Source organism: Chlorocebus sabaeus, chromosome 16 (genome assembly GCF_047675955.1).
Source record: "Chlorocebus sabaeus isolate Y175 chromosome 16, mChlSab1.0.hap1, whole genome shotgun sequence".
NCBI lineage: Eukaryota > Metazoa > Chordata > Mammalia > Primates > Cercopithecidae > Chlorocebus > Chlorocebus sabaeus.
In genome coordinates this window covers 75144397-75164665 of record NC_132919.1, presented here as the reverse complement: position 1 = coordinate 75164665, position 20269 = coordinate 75144397, and the positions used below count along the sequence as shown (strand labels likewise).

General features: G+C 45.2%; 1 protein-coding gene across 2 annotated transcripts in view; it reads right to left on the bottom strand.

Moving 5' to 3' along the window:
• B4GALNT2 (beta-1,4-N-acetyl-galactosaminyltransferase 2 (SID blood group)) overlaps window positions 1–18172 on the bottom strand; it is a 36154-nt gene extending 17982 nt beyond the window's left edge. Inside the window, exons 1-3 of one of the 2 annotated variants that reach the window (XM_008013044.3) lie at window positions 18061–18172; window positions 9457–9657; window positions 8745–8882 (exon numbers count right to left, since the gene is read on the bottom strand). In XM_008013044.3, the coding sequence (XP_008011235.1) occupies window positions 8745–8882; window positions 9457–9657; window positions 18061–18074 (353 nt within the window). In that variant the 5' untranslated portion in view covers window positions 18075–18172. Of the gene's footprint in view, window positions 1–8744; window positions 8883–9456; window positions 9658–17643; window positions 17659–18060 lie in introns of those variants that run through there. The other variant, XM_073005414.1, reaches the window with a different exon arrangement.
• Window positions 18173–20269: the final 2097 nt, after the last annotated feature.

Here is a 20269-nt window from a genome sequence, read left to right as displayed (position 1 = left end):
CGGGTTTACGCCATTCTCCTGCCTCAGCCCCCCGAGTAGCTGGGACTACAGGCGCCTGCCACCACGCCCGGCTAATTTTCTTGTATTTTTAGTAGAGACGGGGTTTCACTGTGTTAGCCAGGATGGTCTCGATCTCCTGACCTCGTGATCCGCCCGTCTCGGCCTCCCAAAGTGCTGGGATTACAGGCTTGAGCCACCGCGCCCGGCCAACAAAATTTTTAAACGGTAAAAAATTTTTAAACGGTAAAGGTGTACGTAAGGTGTGACACCCACTCTTCATGAAAGTGTGAGTTCACACAAGCCCTCTTGAGGGAAATTTGGCAATATCTATCAAAAATAAACAGGCAATTAACAGAAGAGGAAATACAAATGGCAATGAACATATGAAACATGCTCAGCTTCAATCAGGGAAACATGAATTTAAAAAAAGAACATGGAATATCTTTTACATTAAAGTTTGAAAATTTGATGATAGCAAGTGTTAGGTGTACGTAAGGTGTGACACACACTCTTCATGAAAGTGTGAGTTCACACAAGCCCTCTTGAGGGAAATTTGGCAATATCTATCAAAAATAAAAAAGGTATACCCTGGGATCTAGCAAGTAAGATGCTAGGTGAAAGGAGAAATGCTTGCATGTGTGAACAATAGGGCAAGCATAAAAATGTTCATTTCAGCACTGTTTGAAATGAACATCCTTATACATGTATTTTTCTTTTCTCTGAGACGAAGTCTCACTCACTCTGTCAACCAGGCTGGAGTGCAGTGGTACGATCTCGGCACACTGCAAACTCCACCTCTGGGGTTCAAGCAGCTTTCCTGCCTCATTCTCCTGAGTAGCTCGGATTACAGGCACATGCCACCATGCCCGGCTAATTTTTGTATTTTTTGTAGAGATGGGGTTTCACCATGTTGGCTAGGCTGGTCTCGAACTCCTGGCGTCAAGTGATCCGCCCACCTCGGCCTCCCAAAGTGTTGGGATTACAGGCGTGAGCCACAGCGCCTGGCCCTTATATATGTCTTAATGAAAAAGGAAATAATGTAAATATAATGTAATTTTATTGTAAATAATGTAAATGTAAAAATGAAGGTTTTTCAACAATCTACCTTTCAATAGGGAAATGGCTTAGTAAAATGCAGCATATTCATATTCATAGCTATATTGCAATTAAGAGGGATGAACTAGATATATACATAGCTCTTAAAAACATTTCATACTCCTTTCCAGTTCTGGCCCCGGACCCTGCAGCCGCCGAGATGTTGATGCCTAAGAAGAACAGGAATGCCATTTATGAACTCCTTTTTGTTTTTTTGTTTTTTGAGACAGGGTCTCACCAGGCTAGAATGCAGTGGCGCCATTTCAGCTCATTGCAACCTCCACCGCCTGGGTTCAAGCAATTCTCCTGCCTCAGCCTCCTGAGTAGCTGGGACTACAGGCAAGTGCCACCACGCCCAGCTAATTTTTGTATTTTTAGTAGACTCAAGGTTTCACCATGTTGGCCAGGATGGTCTTGATCTCTTGACCTCGTGATCCGCCGGCCTTGGCTTCCCAAAGTGCTGGGATTACAGGTGTGAGCCACTGCGCCCGGCTCTATGAACTCCTTTTAAAGGAGGGAGTCACGGTGGCCAAGCTTCATGTCATGAAGGTCATGCAGTTTCTCAAGTCCTGAGGCTTTGTGCAGAAACAGTTTTCCTGGAGACATTTCTACGGGTACTTTACCAACGAGGGTATCCGGTATCTCCACGATGACCTCCATCTGCCCCCCAAGATTGTGCCTGCCACCCTACACCACAGCTGGCCAGAGACTGGCAGGCCTCCGCCTAAAGGTCTGGAGGGTGAGCCACCTGCGAGACCCACAAGTGGGGAAGCCAACAGCCTGCTGCCAACAAGAGAGCCGAGGTTGAGGCTGCGTCAACAACCAAATTCCAGTAAGAGGCAGATTTGGTCGTGGACGTGGTCAGCCACCTCAGTAAAATTGGAGAGGATTTTTGTTTTGTTTTTAGCTTTTTTTGAGACAGGGTCTCACTCTGTCACCCAGGCTGGAGTGCAGTGGCATGATCTTGGCTCACTGCCACCTCCACCTCCCAGGTTCAAGTGATTCTCCTGCCTCAGCCTCCTGAGTAGCTGGGATTACAGGCGCCCACCATCACACTCGGCTAATTTTTGTATTTTTAGTAGAGACAGGGTTTCACCATGTTGGCCAGGCTGGGTTTCTGACCTCAAGTGATCCGCCTGCCTCAGCCTCCCAAAGTGCTAGAATTACAGGCATGAGCCACTGCACCCAGCCAGAGGATTATTTTGCATTGAATAAACTTATAATCTGAAATAAATATATATATATGTATATGTATATGTATATAATTGAATGAAAAAAACAAATTTCAGAGTGATTTGTTTTTATGGTACCAAGTACACTAAAACACACAAAAAACCAACAGTATATGTTTATACGGATATATACACATACACACACATATATATATAACATACGTGTATATAACAGTATTTAAAAATAGTGTGGAATAATACATACCAAATTCATAATGGCAGACTCTTTAGCTGGGTTTACAAGGGAACCTATCATTTAAGAAAGGGATGAGAATGGCAGTGGTAGTGGTCAGGGGAGTGGGTTAAAATGGACTTTTTCTGGCCAGACACTGTGGCTCAGGCCTGTATTCCCAGCACTTTGGGAGGCTGAGGTGGGTGGATTGCTTGAGCTCAGGAGTTTAAGACAAGTCTGGGCAACATGGCAAAACCCCATATCTACAAAAAATACAAAAATTAGTCAGGCCTGGTAGCATGCACCTGTAGTTCCAGCTATTTGGGAGGCTGAGGTGGGAGGACTGCTTGAGCCCAGAAGGTGGAGGTTGCAGTGAGCCAAGATTGCACCACTGCACTCCAGCCTGGGCAGCAGAGGCAGACTTTATCAAGAAAGAAAGAAAGGAAAGAAAGGAAAGAAAGGAAAGAAAGGAAAGGAAAGGAAAGGAAAGGAAAGGAAAGGAAAGGAAAGGAAAGGAAAGGAAGGAAGGAAGGAAGGAAAGAAGGAAGGAAGGAAGGAAGGAAGGAAGGAAGGAAGGAAGGAAGGAAGGAAGGAAGGAAAGAAGGAAGGAAGGAAGGAAGGAAGGAAGGAAGGAAGGAAGGAAGGAAGAAAGGAAGAAAGAAAGAAAGAGAGAGGGCGGAGGGAGGGAGGGAGGGAGGGAGGGAGGAAGAAAGAGAAACAAAGATAAAAAGAGAGAGAGAGGGAGGGAGGGAGGAAGAAAGAGAAACAAAGAGAAAAAGAGAGAGAGGGAGGGAGGGAGGAAGGGAAAGAGAACAAGAAAAGAAGAAAAAAATGAACTACTACTTAGAGGAGCATTACACATGCTGCTTTTTAATGGAAGTATAATACAACACTAACACACAGGATCAGATTGACCAATCAGCCTCTACTGAGTCAGAGATCTCATCTAGTATCAAGCTCTACTCATAATTTCAAGGATACAGACAAGAGGCACAGACATCCTCTTAATTAGTCATCCTATATGGATCCCTGGGTCATTCCTTTCACATCAGTCATGCATTCTCTGGAGGATAAGATGTGGTCTCCAAATGCAATTTTGCCAGATTACCTCACCCAACATATAAAGAAGCATGTAAATTGTGAAACATCTCCTGTATATACTCCAGAGATTTATATAGCTTATGTGACATTGACCAGGGAGCAAATGCTTCTGGGTTATTTATCATATGTAATTTCATTAGCTGAAGACATCCTGCAAGAGCAGTGCCAACCTTCACGGAATCCCTAATCTAAAGAAGGAGAGAGAGTCCAGCCTTGGAAGTACCAGTCTAAGCAAGGAGACATAGCCCTTGTAAGCATGAACCTTCCAGTCTGATGGAGGACTGTTTAGCTCTCATAGAGCCCTTGGACTGATTGGAAAACTACAGTCTCACCTTAAGGAGCCCTCAATCAGACAGGAATGTTTAGACACATGGCTTAGCTAGAATTTGGGAATCCCTACAGAGCAGTCAGCAGTAGAAATTAAGAAAAGATAGTGTTGGGCCAGGCATGGTGGCTCACACCTGTAATCCTAGCACTTTGGGAGGCCAAGATAGGGGGATCACTTGAGGCTAGGAGTCCAAAATCAGCCTGGGCAACATAGGGAAACCCCATCTCTATAAAAAATACAAAAATTAGCTGGGCGTGGTGGTGTGCACCTGTAATCCCAACTACTCGGGTGGCTGAGATAGGAGAATTGCTCGAGTCTGGGAGGAGGAGGTTGCAGTGAGCTGAGATCATACCATTGCACTCCAGCCTGGGCAACAAGAACAAAACTCCATCTTAAAAAAAAAAAAAAAGAAAGAAAAGAAAAGAAAAGAAGAAGTGAGGCAACGGGTTCATGCTCATGGAATTCACTGGTCTTACCATATTCCCCATCATCCTGAAGCAGCTGGATTGATAGAACGGTGGAATGGACTTTTGAAGTCACAATTATAGTGCCAACTAAGTGACAATACTTTGCAGGGCTGAGGCAAAGTTCTCCAGAAGGCCATGTATGCTCTGAATCAGTGTCCAATATGTGGTATTGCTTCTTCCATGGCCAGGATTCACGGGTCCAGGAATCAAAGGGTCACCATCACCCCTAGTGATCCACTAGCAAAATTTTTGCTTCCTGTTCCTGCGACATTATGTTCTGCTGGCTTAGAGGTCTTAGTTCCAGAGGGAGGACTGCTGCCACCAGGATACACAACAGTGATTCCATTAAAGTGGAAGTTAAGATTGCCACCTGGACACTTTGGGATCCTCCTACCTTTAAGTCAACAGGCTAAGAAGGAAGTTACTGTGTTAGCTGGGGTGACTGACCCAGGCTATCAAGATGAAATCAGTCTACTGCTCCACAACGGATGTAAGGAAGAGTGCACAGGGAATACAGGAGATCCATTAGGGTGTCTCTTAGTATTACCATGCCTTGTGATTAAGGTCAATGGGAAACTACAATAGCCCAATCCAGGCAGGACTACAAATGACCCAGACCCTTCAGGAATGAAGGTTTGGGTCACTCCACCAGGAAAAAAAAAAAACCATTCCCTGCTGAGGTGCTTGCAGGTACCAGCTGCAGAAATGAGGACTGTAATCGTCATGAGTATTTCCTCCTTCTTTTGTTAAAAACATGTTTGTGCATATACACACTTGTACTAAGAAAATATCTTCATTTTATTTCCTTTTCCTTTGTCATGTGACATAAGATTTATTGACTTCATATCAGATTCTAAGTATTGTTAACTTTATGTAATAGTATTTGGATTGGGGATTGGTGCGTTTCTGGTTGTATGAAAGATAGTTGTATTATGTTAGGCATAATTATGACCTTATGATTGTCTTTATTTGAAGATTATGTATGATCTCAGGAGATGTGTATGGGTTCAAGTTGACAAAGGGTGGACTTGTGATGGTTAACGCTAAATGTCAACTCAATTGGATTGAAGGATGCAATACTGATCCAGGGTGTGTCTGTGAGGGTATTGCAAAAGGAGATTGATATTTGAGTCAGTGGGCTGGGGAAGGTAGACCCACCCTTAATTGGGTGGGCATCATCTAATCAGCTGCCATCAAATATAAAGCAGACAGAAAAACGTGAAGTGACGAGAAAAGCCTAGCCTCCCAGCCTGTATCTTTCTCCTGTGCTGGATGCTTCCTGCCCTTGAACATTGGACTCCAAGTTCTTTAGTTTTGGAACTTGGACTGGCTCTCTTTGCTCCTCAGCTTGCAGACAGCCTATTGTGGGACCTTGTGATCATGTAAGTTAACACTTAATAAACTCTCTCTCTCTGTCTCCCCCCTCCCCCCCTCTCCCCCCCACTATTGGTTCTGGCCCTCTAAGAGAACCCTGACTAATACATGGGGTTTCACCATGTTGGCCAGGCTGGTCTCAAACTCCTGACCTCAGGTGATCTGCCTGGCTCGGCCTCCCAAAGTGCTGGGATTACAGGAGTGAGCCACCATGCCCGACTGGAGCTAGGTATTATTAGCATCCCCATTTTACAGAGATTAAGCAGCTTGCCCAAGATCACCTAGCTGGCAGGTAGAGGATGCAGCACCTGAATGCAGCCAGTCAGCTGCGGCAGCACTGTTAACTACCAAGACCAGATGCTCCTCACATAGCTAGGTGCACCAGGGTTGAAATCCATGCCAGCATCACCTGTGTATTCCACTGGCTGTCCAGCTTTCAACACCTCCTAATGGAGACAGTGCCTCCATCTGTCTTCTGGGGAGCCTTCCATTTGCATGTAATTTGGAGGGTAGTGGCTACTATAATTTGAATGTGTTCCCCAAATTTCATGTGTTAGAAACTTAATTCCCAAATTCATATGTTGTTTGGAGGTAGGGGCCTTTAGGAATTAATTAGGATAAGGTCATCAGGTAGGGACTCCATGATGGGACTGGTGGTTTTTGTTATTATTGTTGTTGTTGTTGTTGTTGTTTTGAGATGGAGTCTCACTCTGTCACCCAGACTAGAGTGAGTCCAGTGGTCCGATCTCAGCTCACTGCAACCTCCACTTCCCAGGTTCAAGCGAGTCTCCCGCCTCAGCCTCCTGAGTATCTGGGACTATAGGCACTCACCACCACACCCGGCTAATTTTTATATTTTTAGTAGAGATGGAGTTTCGCCATGTTGCCCAAGCTAGTCTCAAACTCCTGACCTCCGTGGTTGACCTGTCTTGGCCTCCCAAAGTGCTGAAATGACAGGCGTGAGCCACCTTGCCCAACCAAGGGACTGGTGGTTTTATAAGAAGAAGAGAGACCTCAGCTGATGCATGTGCTCTTGCCCTCTCAATACGTGATACCCTCCACCATGTTATGATGCAGCAAGAAGACTTCACCAGATGCCAGCACCACGCTGTTAGACTTCTCAGCCTCCAGAATCATAAGCTAAATAAACTTAGCTTTTCTTTAAAATTATCCCGTCTGTGGTATTCTGCTATAGCAACAGAAAATGGACTAAGGCAGTGGCTAGCTTCAAAAGTCAAACCTGGAGGGGTCTGATGCACCCTTTCCCTTCCTTTCCATTCATGAGTTAGGCTCAGTTAATTGAGCACTAAGGTAGTGACCTGGGGACAGTTCATTGCAGAAGCACCGACAATATGGGGAACAGATGGCCCTGGAGCCTGACCAGTTCTTCATGCTCCTTTAGTTCTTACCTGATTTCCTAGCCTGGACATCCTACCACCTATGGGTTTGGTAAGGCCCCAGCATCCTTCTAACAAATTCCCTTTTGATGTAAGCCATCCAGAATCAAGTTCAGCCCAATTTTTTTTTTTTTTTTTTTTTTTTTTTTGAGACAGAGTCTCACTGTCACCCAGGCTGGAGTGCAGTGGCGTGATCTCGGCTCACTGTAAGCTCTGCCTCCCGGGTTCATGCCATTCTGCCTCAGCCTCCCAAGTAGCTGGGACTACAGGCACCCGCCACCACGCCCAGCTAATTTTTTGTATTTTTAGTAGAGACAGGTTTTCACCATGTTAGCCAGGATGGTCTCCATCTCCTGACCTCATGATCCGCCCACCTCGGCCTCCCAAAGTGCTGGGATTACAGGCGTGAGCCACCACGCCCGGCCAAGTTCAGCCCTTTCCTTGTTTTGTTTGTTTGTTTTTATTTTGTTGTTTTGTTGGTTTGTTTTTGTTTTGTTTACTTTTTTCTTTTTTTTGAGATGAAGTCTCGCTCTGTTGCTCAGGCTGGAGTGCAATGGCACAATCTTGGCTCACTACAACCTCCACCTCCTGGGTTCAAGTGATTCTCCTGCCTCAGCTTCCCAAGCAGCTGGGATTACAAGCGTGTACCACCATACCTGGCTAATTTTTGTATTTTTAGTAGAGATGGAGTTTCACCATGTTGGCCAGGCTGGTCTTAAACTCCTGACCTCAAGTGATCCTCCCACCTCAGTCTCCCAAAGTGCTGGAATTACAGGCGTGAGCCACCGCGCCCAGCCAAGTTCTGCCCTTTTCAACCAACAATCCTGGTTGATACACCTGAGTGTTGACGCTCCTTGTAATCTAAAACAAAAGGATACACTCCTTGCATATAGCACAGGGATAGTATGCTCTCAACATATAAGTGAAAAAAATAAGGCAACTTGGTGATGACTACAAAATCACCTGCTATGATGGCCTGGGTGCATGGAGGCTGTACCACCAGATATTTCAAACTATCTCCATTCCTTTTGTTTTTTTTGTGTTTGTTTTTGCTTTTGTTGGAGACAGAGTTTCAATATGTTGCCCAAGCTGGAGTGCAGTGGTGTGATCACGGCTCATTGCAGCTTCAACTTCCTGGGCTCAAGTGATCCTCTCACTTCAGCCTCCTGAGTAGCTGGGACTATAGGCGTGCACCATCATGCCTGGCTAATTTTAATTTTTTTTTTTTGTAGAGGTGGGATCTCACTATATTGCCCAAGCTGGTCTCAAACTCCTGGGCTCAAGCTATCCTCCCATCTTGGCCTCCCAAAATGCTAGAATTACAGACATGGGTCACCAGCCCCAGCTTTTTGTTGTTGTTGTTATGAAATGTTTTATACATACAAAGTTTAGTAAATCTTCATTTAAGGATGATTTCCTCAATTCCTTCTTTTTGTTTCATTCCTAATAGTTCCTCCCAGGGACCCTTGCAAGAGAGAGAATTCCTTCCTGCTTTTTCTCTTAAGACTCACACCCTCAGGACATAGGGAGAGCTTTTGTTCCATCTCAGAACCCAAGAGCCTTCATGGCCTGTATTACCTCCTCTGAAAGTGTTCAAATTCAGCCTGTCTCCTCACTTTCACTGCTGGGAGGTCGCTCTGGCCATAGGCATCCTGAAAGTTGTAACTTCCCCGCTCTTTGTTGGCTTCACATTTGCACTGATTTTTCGGGAACAGCCTGAAACAAGCAAGAGGATTGTAAATATGGATTGGGTGGGTAGGCTGGTGGGTGAGAGGAAACCGGAGTCCTAATCCAATGTGTAGTTTACTCTGAAAATCTTCTTTCCTACACCCAACTATTCTGAGATGATGAGACCCTGGAATCCCCTGCCCTGGCCCCTCACAGAGACAAAGGGACAAAGGGAAGGAAGTAGGGACAGAGAAAGGCTGAAGACTTTTCCTCTTGAATTATCCCCTGCACCTAACTTCTTTAAATCTGAGAGCTACATGACTGTCAGTTGTATCTCACCCCACCATGAAAGGAGGGCAGAGGGACAGAGAAGCAGCATCTTTTCTGCGGTTTTGATCAAAAACTACATGCTCTCCAAAGTTTTCAGGGATTTTACTGGGTGCTATAGAGGACATAGACTGGATCCTATAGACCAAGCCCGATCCTGGCTTGCAGTAACTTGCGCATTCAGCACAGGTTTAGAAAAGCAAGAGAACCATCTGTACAATGGGGCCAGTACTCCAGAGGAGGAGCAAGGAAGATGTGTGCACTAAGGTGAAAGAAAGAACACTCAGTCTCTCACCAGATTCCATCGTAGGAAAAGAGGTTCCTGAGATGTTCCTCAGACAGAAGCTTCAGCTTCTGGACATCCGGGGCAGGACTTGGGAGCTCTGGCTTGAGGCTACTGAACACTGCTTGAAGGAACGTGCTTCCGAACATAAAACCAGCAACGCCAAGTCCCAAGATTATGACTAATATCTTGAGGAGCCACAGAAATCTCGAGCTGTTGGGACACAAAAGAACAGATTATGTTAAAATCTTTTTTATTGATTATGTAATGTATATGAGACTGATAACTTCAGGAAAAATGTAAGCTAAGCATATAGCTTATATTGATCACTAAAATTGATTTCTGATAAACAGAGGAGGAAAGAATCAAGTTGCAACAAAGGGACTTAGAAAAATTACAAATAAAAGGATGGCAAAAAAAAAAAAAATCCAGGAAAAAAAAAAAAAGGTTAGAGGCTGGTCATGGTGGCTCACGCCTATAATCCCAGCACTTTGGGAGGCCAAGGCGGGCAGATCATGAGGCCAAGAAATCGAGACCATCCTGGCCAACATGGTGAAACCTGGTCTCTACTAAAAGTACAAAAATTAGCTGGGCATGGTAGCGCATGCCTGTAGTGCCAGTTACTTGGGAGGCTGAGACAGAAAAATGGCTTGAACCCAGGAGGCAGTGGTTGCAGTGAGCCAAGATCATGCCACAGCACCCCAACCTGGCAACAGAGCGAGACTCCTTCTTAAAAAAAAAAAAAAAAAAAAAAAAAAAAAGGTTAGTAATGCTAATGTCAGCATAGCTAAATTCAAGGCAATAAAAAAGAGTATTAAATAGGACAAAAAGACCACTTACAGTGATCAAATGCATGATACCAAAACAGATAGCCATGAACTTTATCCACTAATAACAGCATTAAAGTATACAAAGAAAAAATGGCAGGGTATGAAAGAAGGATCAGAAATACAAAGATAGTTAGAGATGCTGACATGTCTAACTTGATCAAGTCTCAAAAATATTTTAAAGCAGCAGAACAACAAAATGATGTAATTTGTATTCTCTTAAAGAGCTCTTGAACATTTATAAAAATTGGCCACATATTAGGACATAAAGAAAACTGTAATAAAGTAGAAATAGTTCAGATCATACATTCTGACAACGCAATTCAAATGTAACCTGACCAGGCTTAGTGGCTCATGCCTGTAATCTGAGCACTTTGGGAGACCGAGGCAGGAGGATCACTTGAAACCAGGAGTTCAACACTGGCCTGGGCAACAAAGCGAGACCCTGTCTCTACAAAAAAATTGAAAAATAGCCAAGCACAGTGGCATGTGCCTGTAGTTCTAGCTACTCAGGAGACTAAGGCAGGAGAATCCCTTGAGCCCACGAGTTCAAGGCTGTAGTGAGCTATGATTGCACTATTGCATTACTGCCTGGGCAACTGAGACCCCATCTCTAAAAAAATAATAGGCTGGGCATGGTGGCTCACGCTTGTAATCCCGGCACTTTGGGAGGCCAAGGCAGGCGGATCATTTGAGCTCAGGAGTTTGAGACCAGCAACATGGTGAATGTCTCTACTGGAAAAAAAAAAAAAAAAAAAAAAAAATAGCTGGGCATGGTGGCCCAGGCCTGTGGTCCCGGCTACTTGGGAGGCTGAGGTGGGAAGATCACTTGAGCCCAGAGGGCAGAGGTTATAGTGAGTCAAAATTGCACCACTGCACTCCAGCCTGGGTGTCAGAGGGAGATTCTGTCTCAAAAAAAAAAAATAAATAAAAGCCCACTGCTATTATCTAACATCGTCATGGAAGTGCTAATCAATGCAGGTAAGATTAGCTTATGGAATAAAAAGATAAATAATGAAAAGGGAAATAAAAAGTATTATTTACAGATGAAATAACTACATATTCAGAAAACTAAAATGTATTAGATGAGAAACTATTAGTAAAATTTTAGTAGGGTATCTGGTGACAAAAATATAGTAAAAAATTAATAATAATAATTATCTAATGACCACTTAGTATGTTCTAGACCACCTGCCAAGAGCTTTGTATGCATTATCTCATTTAGTCCTCACAAGAGCATAACAAGAGAAGTTTTACTTTTTGTTTTTGTTTTGTTGTTGTTATTTGTTTTGTTTTGAGACAGAGTCCCACTTTGTCACCCAGGCTGGAGTGCGGTGGCACAATCTCAGCTCACTGCAACCTCCACCTCCCAGGTTCAAGTGATTCTCCTGCCTCAGCCTCCTGAATAGCTGGGATTACAGGTGCCCACCACCATGCCCGGCTATTTTTTGTATTTTTAGTGGAGACGGGGTTTCACCATGTTGGCCAGGCTGGTCTCAAACTCCTGACCTCAGGTGATCTGCCTGCCTCAATCTCCCAAACTGATGGGATTACAGGCATGAGCCACCACGCCTGGCCGAGAGAAGTTTGATTACTCCACCAATTAACAGATGAGATAGCTGAAGCTAAATGGGAAAAGTAACCTGCTCTCTTGGTTATGACAGATGCAGAATTCAAAAGCAGACCACACTTTTAACCACTACCCTATAGAGGTTTCTATAAGCCAACAACTCAGAAAACATAATGAAAGCAGAAATCTGCTTCAAATTAACAACACAACACAAAATGACCCAGGCAGGCAGATACTTAAGAAGAAACATGTGGGACTTATGTGGCAGACTCTTAGGTGGCCCATACGATCTTGATCTCTTGGGCACTTAGCAAAAGATTCTTGGTTTTCAGCATTCAAGATGTGCCTATGGGTGGTACCAACTGACATTTCCTGAAATCATGCAGTCTTGAGTTATAAATCTTCTTTAAATCTATTGCCATGCTAGAATCTTGTTAATATATAGGAAATTTAGAGAGATTAAGTACCAAAATGGCCTGCCCAATACTTGTATATTTTTAGTATCATACTGAACTAAAATCCCTGGAACTAGGAGCACTCTAGACCTTACACGGTTTATTCCTCCTGTCATTTCAAACATTGAAAGTGGGGCCTATCTGATTATTTGCCTGCTCACTGTATGTTTATATCTACTGCATTTGTACCAGTATACATCAGATTTGTGCAACCACTGATTTTTATTGGATTGTAATCAGGTCTCACAGTGATCATTTAACGTCTTCCTATAAGTCTCATCTTGTGCTGTTATGGATTTTCATTTTGAAAATCTACACTGTATGGAAGCACATGTCTTTAATATCTCCAGACATTACATTTCATCAAATGCTTAAATTTTAGTGGGCAACTTAACAGGGCCCTCCCTGTTAAGTTCTGAAAAAGAATGGGAGGGAACAATTAAATATTTTTGGTAAAATGTGGTTTTTGTCTTGTGCAGAATATGTAGAATATACCTTTTAATTTATAAATATGTTTTAAAAGGAAAGAGTGCTCTGTTATCACACTGCCTTGGTCTGTTTTGTGCTGTTTTGTGCTGTTTTGTGCTGCTATAACAGAATACCTGAGACTGGGTAATTTACAGGGAACAGAAGTTCATGTTCTGGAGGTTGGGAAGTCCAAGATCCAGGGGACACATCTGGGGACCTTCTTGCTGCATCATCCCATGGTGGAAGGTGGAAAAACAAGTGAGTGCATGTGACAGACAGAGCAAGAGGGGGCTGAATTTGTCCTTTTATAAGGAATCCACTCCTACCACAAAGAGCCCGCTCCCATGATAATGGCATTAATCCATTCATGAGCACAGAGCCCTTCTGGCCTAATCACCTCTTATAAGGCTCCATTTCTTAACATTGTGTAATTGGGGATCAAGTTTCCAGCACATGAACTTTGAGGGACACATGCAAACCATATTATATAGCTAAAGCAATTTTTATTCATAAGATTTCTGAACAACTTGTAATTTTTGAAATACCTATTGGAAGTCGTTTACAGCTATTTTGCTTAAGTGTGATTTTTCCTTTTCTTGTCAATCTCTCTTTGGCAAAAAAAAAAAAGAAAAAAGTGGGTTTCTTGTAATGAATTGAGCAGACATCTGATATATTGCATGCCTTTTAAGCTGTGTAACTTAGTATTTGTATACTTGATAATTTGTTTTACTGTGTAATTGATAAAATTGTGATGTGTATTGATAATAGTTTAATGTGTAAGAATGTATGCTTGTAGTTCTCTGGGAGAAACAATTTGCCAAGCATTTACCAGCTTGTGAAACTCTAATGTGAGGCTGGGCACAGTGGCTCACGCCTGTAATCTCGGCACTTTGGGAGGCCGAAGTGGGCAGATCACCTGAGGTCAGGAATTCGAGACCAACCTGGCCAACATGGCGAAACCCTGTCTCTACTACAAATACAAAAATTAGCTAGATGTGGTGGCAGGCACCTGTAATCCCAGCTACTCAGGAGGCTGAGACATAAGAATCGCTTGAACCCAGGAGGTGAAGGTTGCAGTGGACTGAGATCACGCCACTGCACTCCAGCCTGGGCAACAAGAGCGAAACTCCATCTCAAAAATAAATAAATAAATAAATAAATAAATAAACAAATAAACTAATGTGAGAGCTTAAACATCTAAGTAAATAAAGGCACCTTTTAAACAATCAAATTACTGAATATACATAAAATATAAAATATGAGCCCTTAAAAACTCAAAATTTTATTGGATTGTATGCCTGAAATGACACACATCAAGCTCTTAATTGTGGTCTGCACTATTCAATGAACACGTTTCTATAGTCTCTCTTTTTTCTTTCTTTTTTTGTAACAATCAAGAATTAATTTTGTCACTGAATAAATAAAGAATTAAGCAAATTACCATTGTATTAGGGAAATACATAGATGAATAGATTGAGATGCCTTCTTTTTATTCTTGACTAGAATAGCTCAATTTTGTAGAGATGTAACTTTGCCCTATGTTAATTTATAAATTCAATATAATAACCACATGAATAAAAGCAAAACAAGATTTTCTTTCTTTTTTTTTTTTTTCTTGCTCTGTTGCCCTGGCTGGAGTGCAGAGGCGCCATCTCAGCTCACTGCAAGCTCCACCTCCCAGGTTCATGCCATTCTCCTGCCTCAGCCTCCCAAGTAGCTGGGACTGCAGGTGTGTGCCACCACGCCCGACTATTTTTTTTTTTTTTTTTTTTTTTTTAATAGAGACGGAGTTTCACCATGTTAGCCAGGATGGTCTCAATTTCCTGACCTCATGATCCGCCCACCTTGGCCTCCCAAAGTGCTGGGATTACAGGCGTGAGCCACCGCACCCGGCCAGGATTTTCTTTTTTTAGAGCCAGGATCTCACTGTGTTGCCCTGGCTGGTCCCAAACTCCTGGGCTCAAGTAATCCTCCTGCCTCAGCTTTCTGAGTAGCTGGGACTATAGGCACACACCACAGAAGCCAGCAGAACAGATTTTTTATTGGTCAAAATGACTCTAAAATTTATTAGAAGTAACACATGAGAATAGCAAGGAAGATATTAAAAATAAGAAGGATGGGCCAGGTGCGGCGGCTCACGCCTGTAATCCCAGCACTTTGGGAGGCCAAGGTAGGCAGATCACAAGATCAGGAGATCAAGACCATCCTAGCTAACATGGTGAAACCCCATCTCTACTAAAAATACAAAAAATCAGGAGGGCGTGGTGGCACGCGCCTGTAGTCCCGGCTACTCGGGAGGCTGAGGCAGGAGAATCTCTTGAACCTGGGAGGCGGAGGTTGCAGTGAGCAGAAATCACTCCACTGCACTCCAGCCTGGGTGACAGAGTGAAATTCCATCTAAAAAAAAAAAAAAAAAAAAAAAAACAAGGATAGCTATATTACTACTGAAGAGTAAAGTTATCGCAAGGCCACAGTTATTAAAAGCATGATACCAATTCAGGAATAAGCAAATAAGTGAATGGAACAAATCGAAGTCCAGAAATACTCTGTGTGTGTGTGTGTGTGTGTGTAATTTGAATTTGCACTATCTTTGTCACATATTTCTGTAACATCTTAACTTTCAAATTTTCTACAATGGTACCCAGAAAAATAAATACATTTAAACTAATCAAGTTATAGAAACTGTCTTAACCCATTTTGTGCTGCCATTACAAAATACCACAGGTATACCACAGGGTAATTTATACAGAAAAATTTATTTGGCTCATGGTCCTGAACACTAGGAAGTCCAAGGGCATGGTTACACAGTTTCAGCTAGATAGCAGAAATGCATTTCAGTATTTTGTAACATTGTAGGATGAATATAGTTACAATAACATATAGTTTCAGGCTGGGCACTGTGGCTCATGTCTGTAATCCCAGCACTTTGGGAGGCTGAGGCAGGTGGATCATTTGAAGTCAGGAGTTCAGGACTAGCTTGGACAACATGATGAGACGCTGTCTCTACTAAAAATACAAAAAAATTAGCTGGGTGTGGTGGCGTGTGCCTATAATTTCGGCTACTCTGGAGGCTGAGGCAGGGGAATTGCTTGAACCTGGGAGGTGGAGGTTGCAGTGAGCTGAGATTGCGCCACTGCACTCCACCCTAGGCGACAGAGCTAGACTCTGTCTCAAAAAATTAAAATAAAATAAATTTACAAAAATTCGTTGGGCATGGTGGTGCACGTGTGCATGCCTGTAATCCCAGCTACTCAGGAGGCTGAGGTGGGAGAATTGCTTGAGCTGGGGAGGCAAAGATTGCAGTGAGCCAAGATCGTATCACTGCACTCCAGCCTGGGCGATGGAGCGAGACTCCATCTCAAAATAATAATAATAATATAGTTTCAAATAGCTAAGAGGAAGATATTGAATGTTTGTTCCCAACACAAAGAAATGATAAATGTTTAAGAAGATGTATATGCTAATTATCCTGATCTGATCACTATGCTATATGTTTATCACTATACATATCAAAATATCACTATGTACCTCGTGAATATGTACGATTATTATTTGTCAATTAAAAAGAAACTGCAGGCCGGGCGTGGTGGCTCACGCCTGTAATCCCAGCACTTTGGGAGGCCGAGGCGGGTGCATCATGAGGTCAGGAGATCGAGACCATCCTGGCTAACAAGGTGAAACTCCGTCTCTACTAAAAAATATAAAAAATTAGCCGGGCGTGGTGGCGGGCGCCTGTAGTCCCAGCTACTCAGGAGGCTGAGGCAGGAGAATGGCGTGAACCTGGGAGGTGGAGCTTGCAGTGAGCCGAGATGGCGCCACTGCACTCCAGTCTGGGAGACACAGGGAGACTCCGTCTCAAAAAAAAAAAAAAAGAAAAAAGAAACTGCAGACCTTTTGTGTGTGTTTCCACAGGTGGAGGAAAAGTCATATTTGCTAAGGATTTGCCAGCTTTAAATTTATTGGCATCATTATCAGGCCTTCCAGCTTCCTCCTTCTCAGTCACCCGTTAAGGAATGTGGAGTGGGGGAAGTTGGGGAAGGGGAACGCAGGAGTGAAAGCCTTAGCCAGGGACGTAAATGGATGCAATCTGCCTTCCTTTCCCCCATTCCACCAATCCTCTGTTCAACCTGTGCTGCTACTTTTTTTTTTTTTTTTTTTTTTTTTTTTTTTTTGAGACAGAGTCTCGCTCTGTCGCCCAGGCTGGCATGCAATGGAGCAATCTGGGCTCGCTGCAACCTCTGCCTCCAGGGTTCAAGCCATTCTACTGCTTCGGCCTCCCAAGTAGCTAGAATTACAGCCACTTGCCACCACACCCGGCTAATTTTTATGTTTTTAGTAGAGACGGGTTTCACCATGTTGGCCAGGCTGGTCTTGAACTCCTGACCCCAAGTGATCCGCCCACCTCAGCCTCCCAAAGTGCTGGGATTACAGGTGTGAGCCACTGCGCCCGGCCAAACGTGTTATTTTTCATGCTTACAAGATGTCATGTCACAAACATGTTTTTGTATTTTTGTGAGATGACTTCTTTGTCAATGTTTAACAATTGTTTTAGAGTTTTGGAAAATACAAACAAAATAAACTTCGGGGATAAAAGAACACAAAATGTGTGCTTGATCCTTCTTCGTAGCTTATAAAAATTAATTTAGACTTTACTATTATTATATATAATAGTAAATTATTATTAATTATTATATCACTCCCTAGAGGCTCTTTAGCACCCGGGGCCACACAACCGCCGCTCACTCTGTCCTGCGGTGGGCGCCTGGATCTGAAAACCGACTTTTCCCTGACTCTGCGCGGACTGTGAAGGAGACCAAGCCGCCGGGCTCCCCGACTGTCCAGAGCCCCACTCAATCCCCGCTCCCGGGCACCTACATACCCCTGACGGCGGTTCCTCCCGTGGGCAGAAAAGGGGCCCCAGGCTGGGTCAGCGCCTCTGAGTTCCAAGCAAACAGCCAGCCCCGAACCCCGCAGTTCCGAGCCGATTCTCACACTCAGGCGTCCCCGACACACATTCCCGACAGCAAGAGGCCACCTCCACGTGGAATTTTCCCACGGAAAACCAGCGTTCCCCGTTCCTGGGGGTGCAGAGTTCGTTTCGCAGGCGCCCTCACCTCGCGTCTGCAGCCACCTATGCGGGGAACCGGTTGGACTTAAGACTCCAACCGCCAGCTCCCTGGGCTCCGGCGTCTGTGGCCCCCGCACCTGCCGGCTCTGCAGACGCCAGAAAGGACCCGCGGCGATCCAGGCTCCCGAAGTTTCACCTCTTGCCCCGCTCTGCCCCGGGGACACTCACCTGCCCGAAGTCATCCCGAATCCCGCCGCCCTCGGCCGGCCGGATGTCGCGGAGCCTAGCAGCCAGACCTCCGACTGCCCTGCCCTGGCACCGACCTGGGCAAAGTCTCGGCGGGCAGGGCAGGTGCAGGACGCTTGGAGCTGTCCCCGCCCCCGTCACCCACTCCCCGCCCACGCTCTAGGTCTTTCTGTGCGCCCAGCCTGGCGCCGACACGTCCAGACATCGTTGTCGTGGTTTGGGGATCACCGGACCCCGCGGCGCACAGACCCGCCAGTGGCCCGCGCCCAGGAGAACTCCAGAAGGCGACAAGGATGACCACCGCCCCTGCGTGGGACACTGGCTAGGTAAACAGTGAGCTCCGCGCTAAGCGCTTTTCATCTACACGGGGTCATTTATTCATCACAACGGCCCTACGAGATGAGGACAGTTACCAGCTCACCTTTCAGAAGAGCAAGCCGAGGAAAAGTGGGGTAATCCGCTGGAAAGTGCGGACGCTAGGATTCGAACCGAGTCTGGGTGACCTGAAGCTTCCAGTCGTGCATTTTCTGTCCCTCGAACTCTGAGCTAAGTTATAAGACGCCACCGTTCGCCTCCAGACCCTCCGGACTCTACCGGTGGGTGGTCCGAGCTGAGAGTCCCCGAACTTCTGTGTGGAAAGGGGTGGGCGAGACGGGGCAGGGAGGCTCACGTGACCCGGGTCGGTAGCGTCTCCACTCGCCCACCAGGAGCAGCGAGCTGCGTCTCCTGCGCTTCCCGCCCCGCGCCTGCGTCCTCTCCCCCGGCTACCGGAGCCGGTCCTCGCAGCGATCCGGCCCCCGCCCTTCTCTCCTAACCGCCCCCATCCCAGCGCCCCCATCTCTACCCTGGACCTTTCTCCTCCGCCACTGGTGATCGCGCTTCGCTCTCCCGCTTACAGAAAAACACAATCCCCGCGTCCACCCCTAGTCCATCACCGCGGTCCCTACCTTTCCTTCCTCGCTATGCTGTGTTCCCGTGCACTCCAACCTCGTGGCCTTGATGCAGCTTATGCTGGGGGTCGCTAAATTCGGCCTTGGTCCCACCTCCACCCTCCACTTCACCCCACACTCCACAGGTACTGTCCTGGCAAAAGACCCCAGGGACTGGAAAGCTGGGGTGTGGCTGAATCCCTCTAACGGGCAAGGGACCCGTGGGGCCACATAACGCCTGTGTGCCTGGAAGAGTCTGTTGAACTTCAGAAGAAATTAGATTTGCAGGACCTTTTTCATAAGCCAGGCTCAGTGTTTCCCATGGCTCCTCTCACACATGATTATATTGTATTCTAATGGCCCAGCTGTCACAAATATGAGAATTTATTTTTTAAACTGTCGCCTAGGCTGGAGTGCAATGGTGTAATCGTAGCTCATAGCCTTGACCTCCAGCACTCAAGTGATTCTCCCACCTCAGTCACCCAAGTAGCTAGGACTACAGGCACCCACCACCACACCTGGCTAATTAAAAAATAATAATAATTTGTAGACAGGAAGTCTCACTCTCTTGCCCAGGCTGGCCTTGAACTCCTGAGCTCAAGCAATCATCCTGCCTCGGCCTCCCAAAGTGCTAGGATTACAGGTGTGAGCCACCACGACCAGCAAGAATCTTTAAATATGGCGTGAAAGTGCATGCAAAATAGGGCCGGGTGCAGTGTCTCACGTGTGTAATCCCAGCACTTTGGGAAACTGAGGCAAGTGACTCACTTAAGGCCAGGAGTTGGAGACTAGCCTGGTCAACATAGTGAAACCCCATCTCTACTAAAAATACAAAAATTAGCCTGGGGTGATGGCACACACCTGTAATCCCAGCTACTTGGGAGGCTGAGGCACGAGAATCACTTGAACCCAGGTGGCAGAGGTTGCTGTGAGCCGGGATCGCGGCACCGCACTCCAGTCTGGGTAACAGAAAGTGACTCCATCTAAAAAAAAAAAAAAAAAAGACCAGTGCTTTTCTTTTTGACGGAGTCTGGGAAAGTGAGTCTTGGAAAAGAGTAGAAGGAAATGCCAGTGTGATCTACAATTTTGATGCAGATGAGTCCCAAGTTCAGGTCTGAGCTCCTTGGCAGCCAGCAGAGAAAGGGAGTCTCTCAGAAAGGAGTTTTAATGTAGCAAATGCGGGTAACTATTTTCTAGCTTCAGGCTGGAAAAGAGATCCTCTTTGACAAGACCAATCAGAAAAGTGTTGTACTGACTACGTA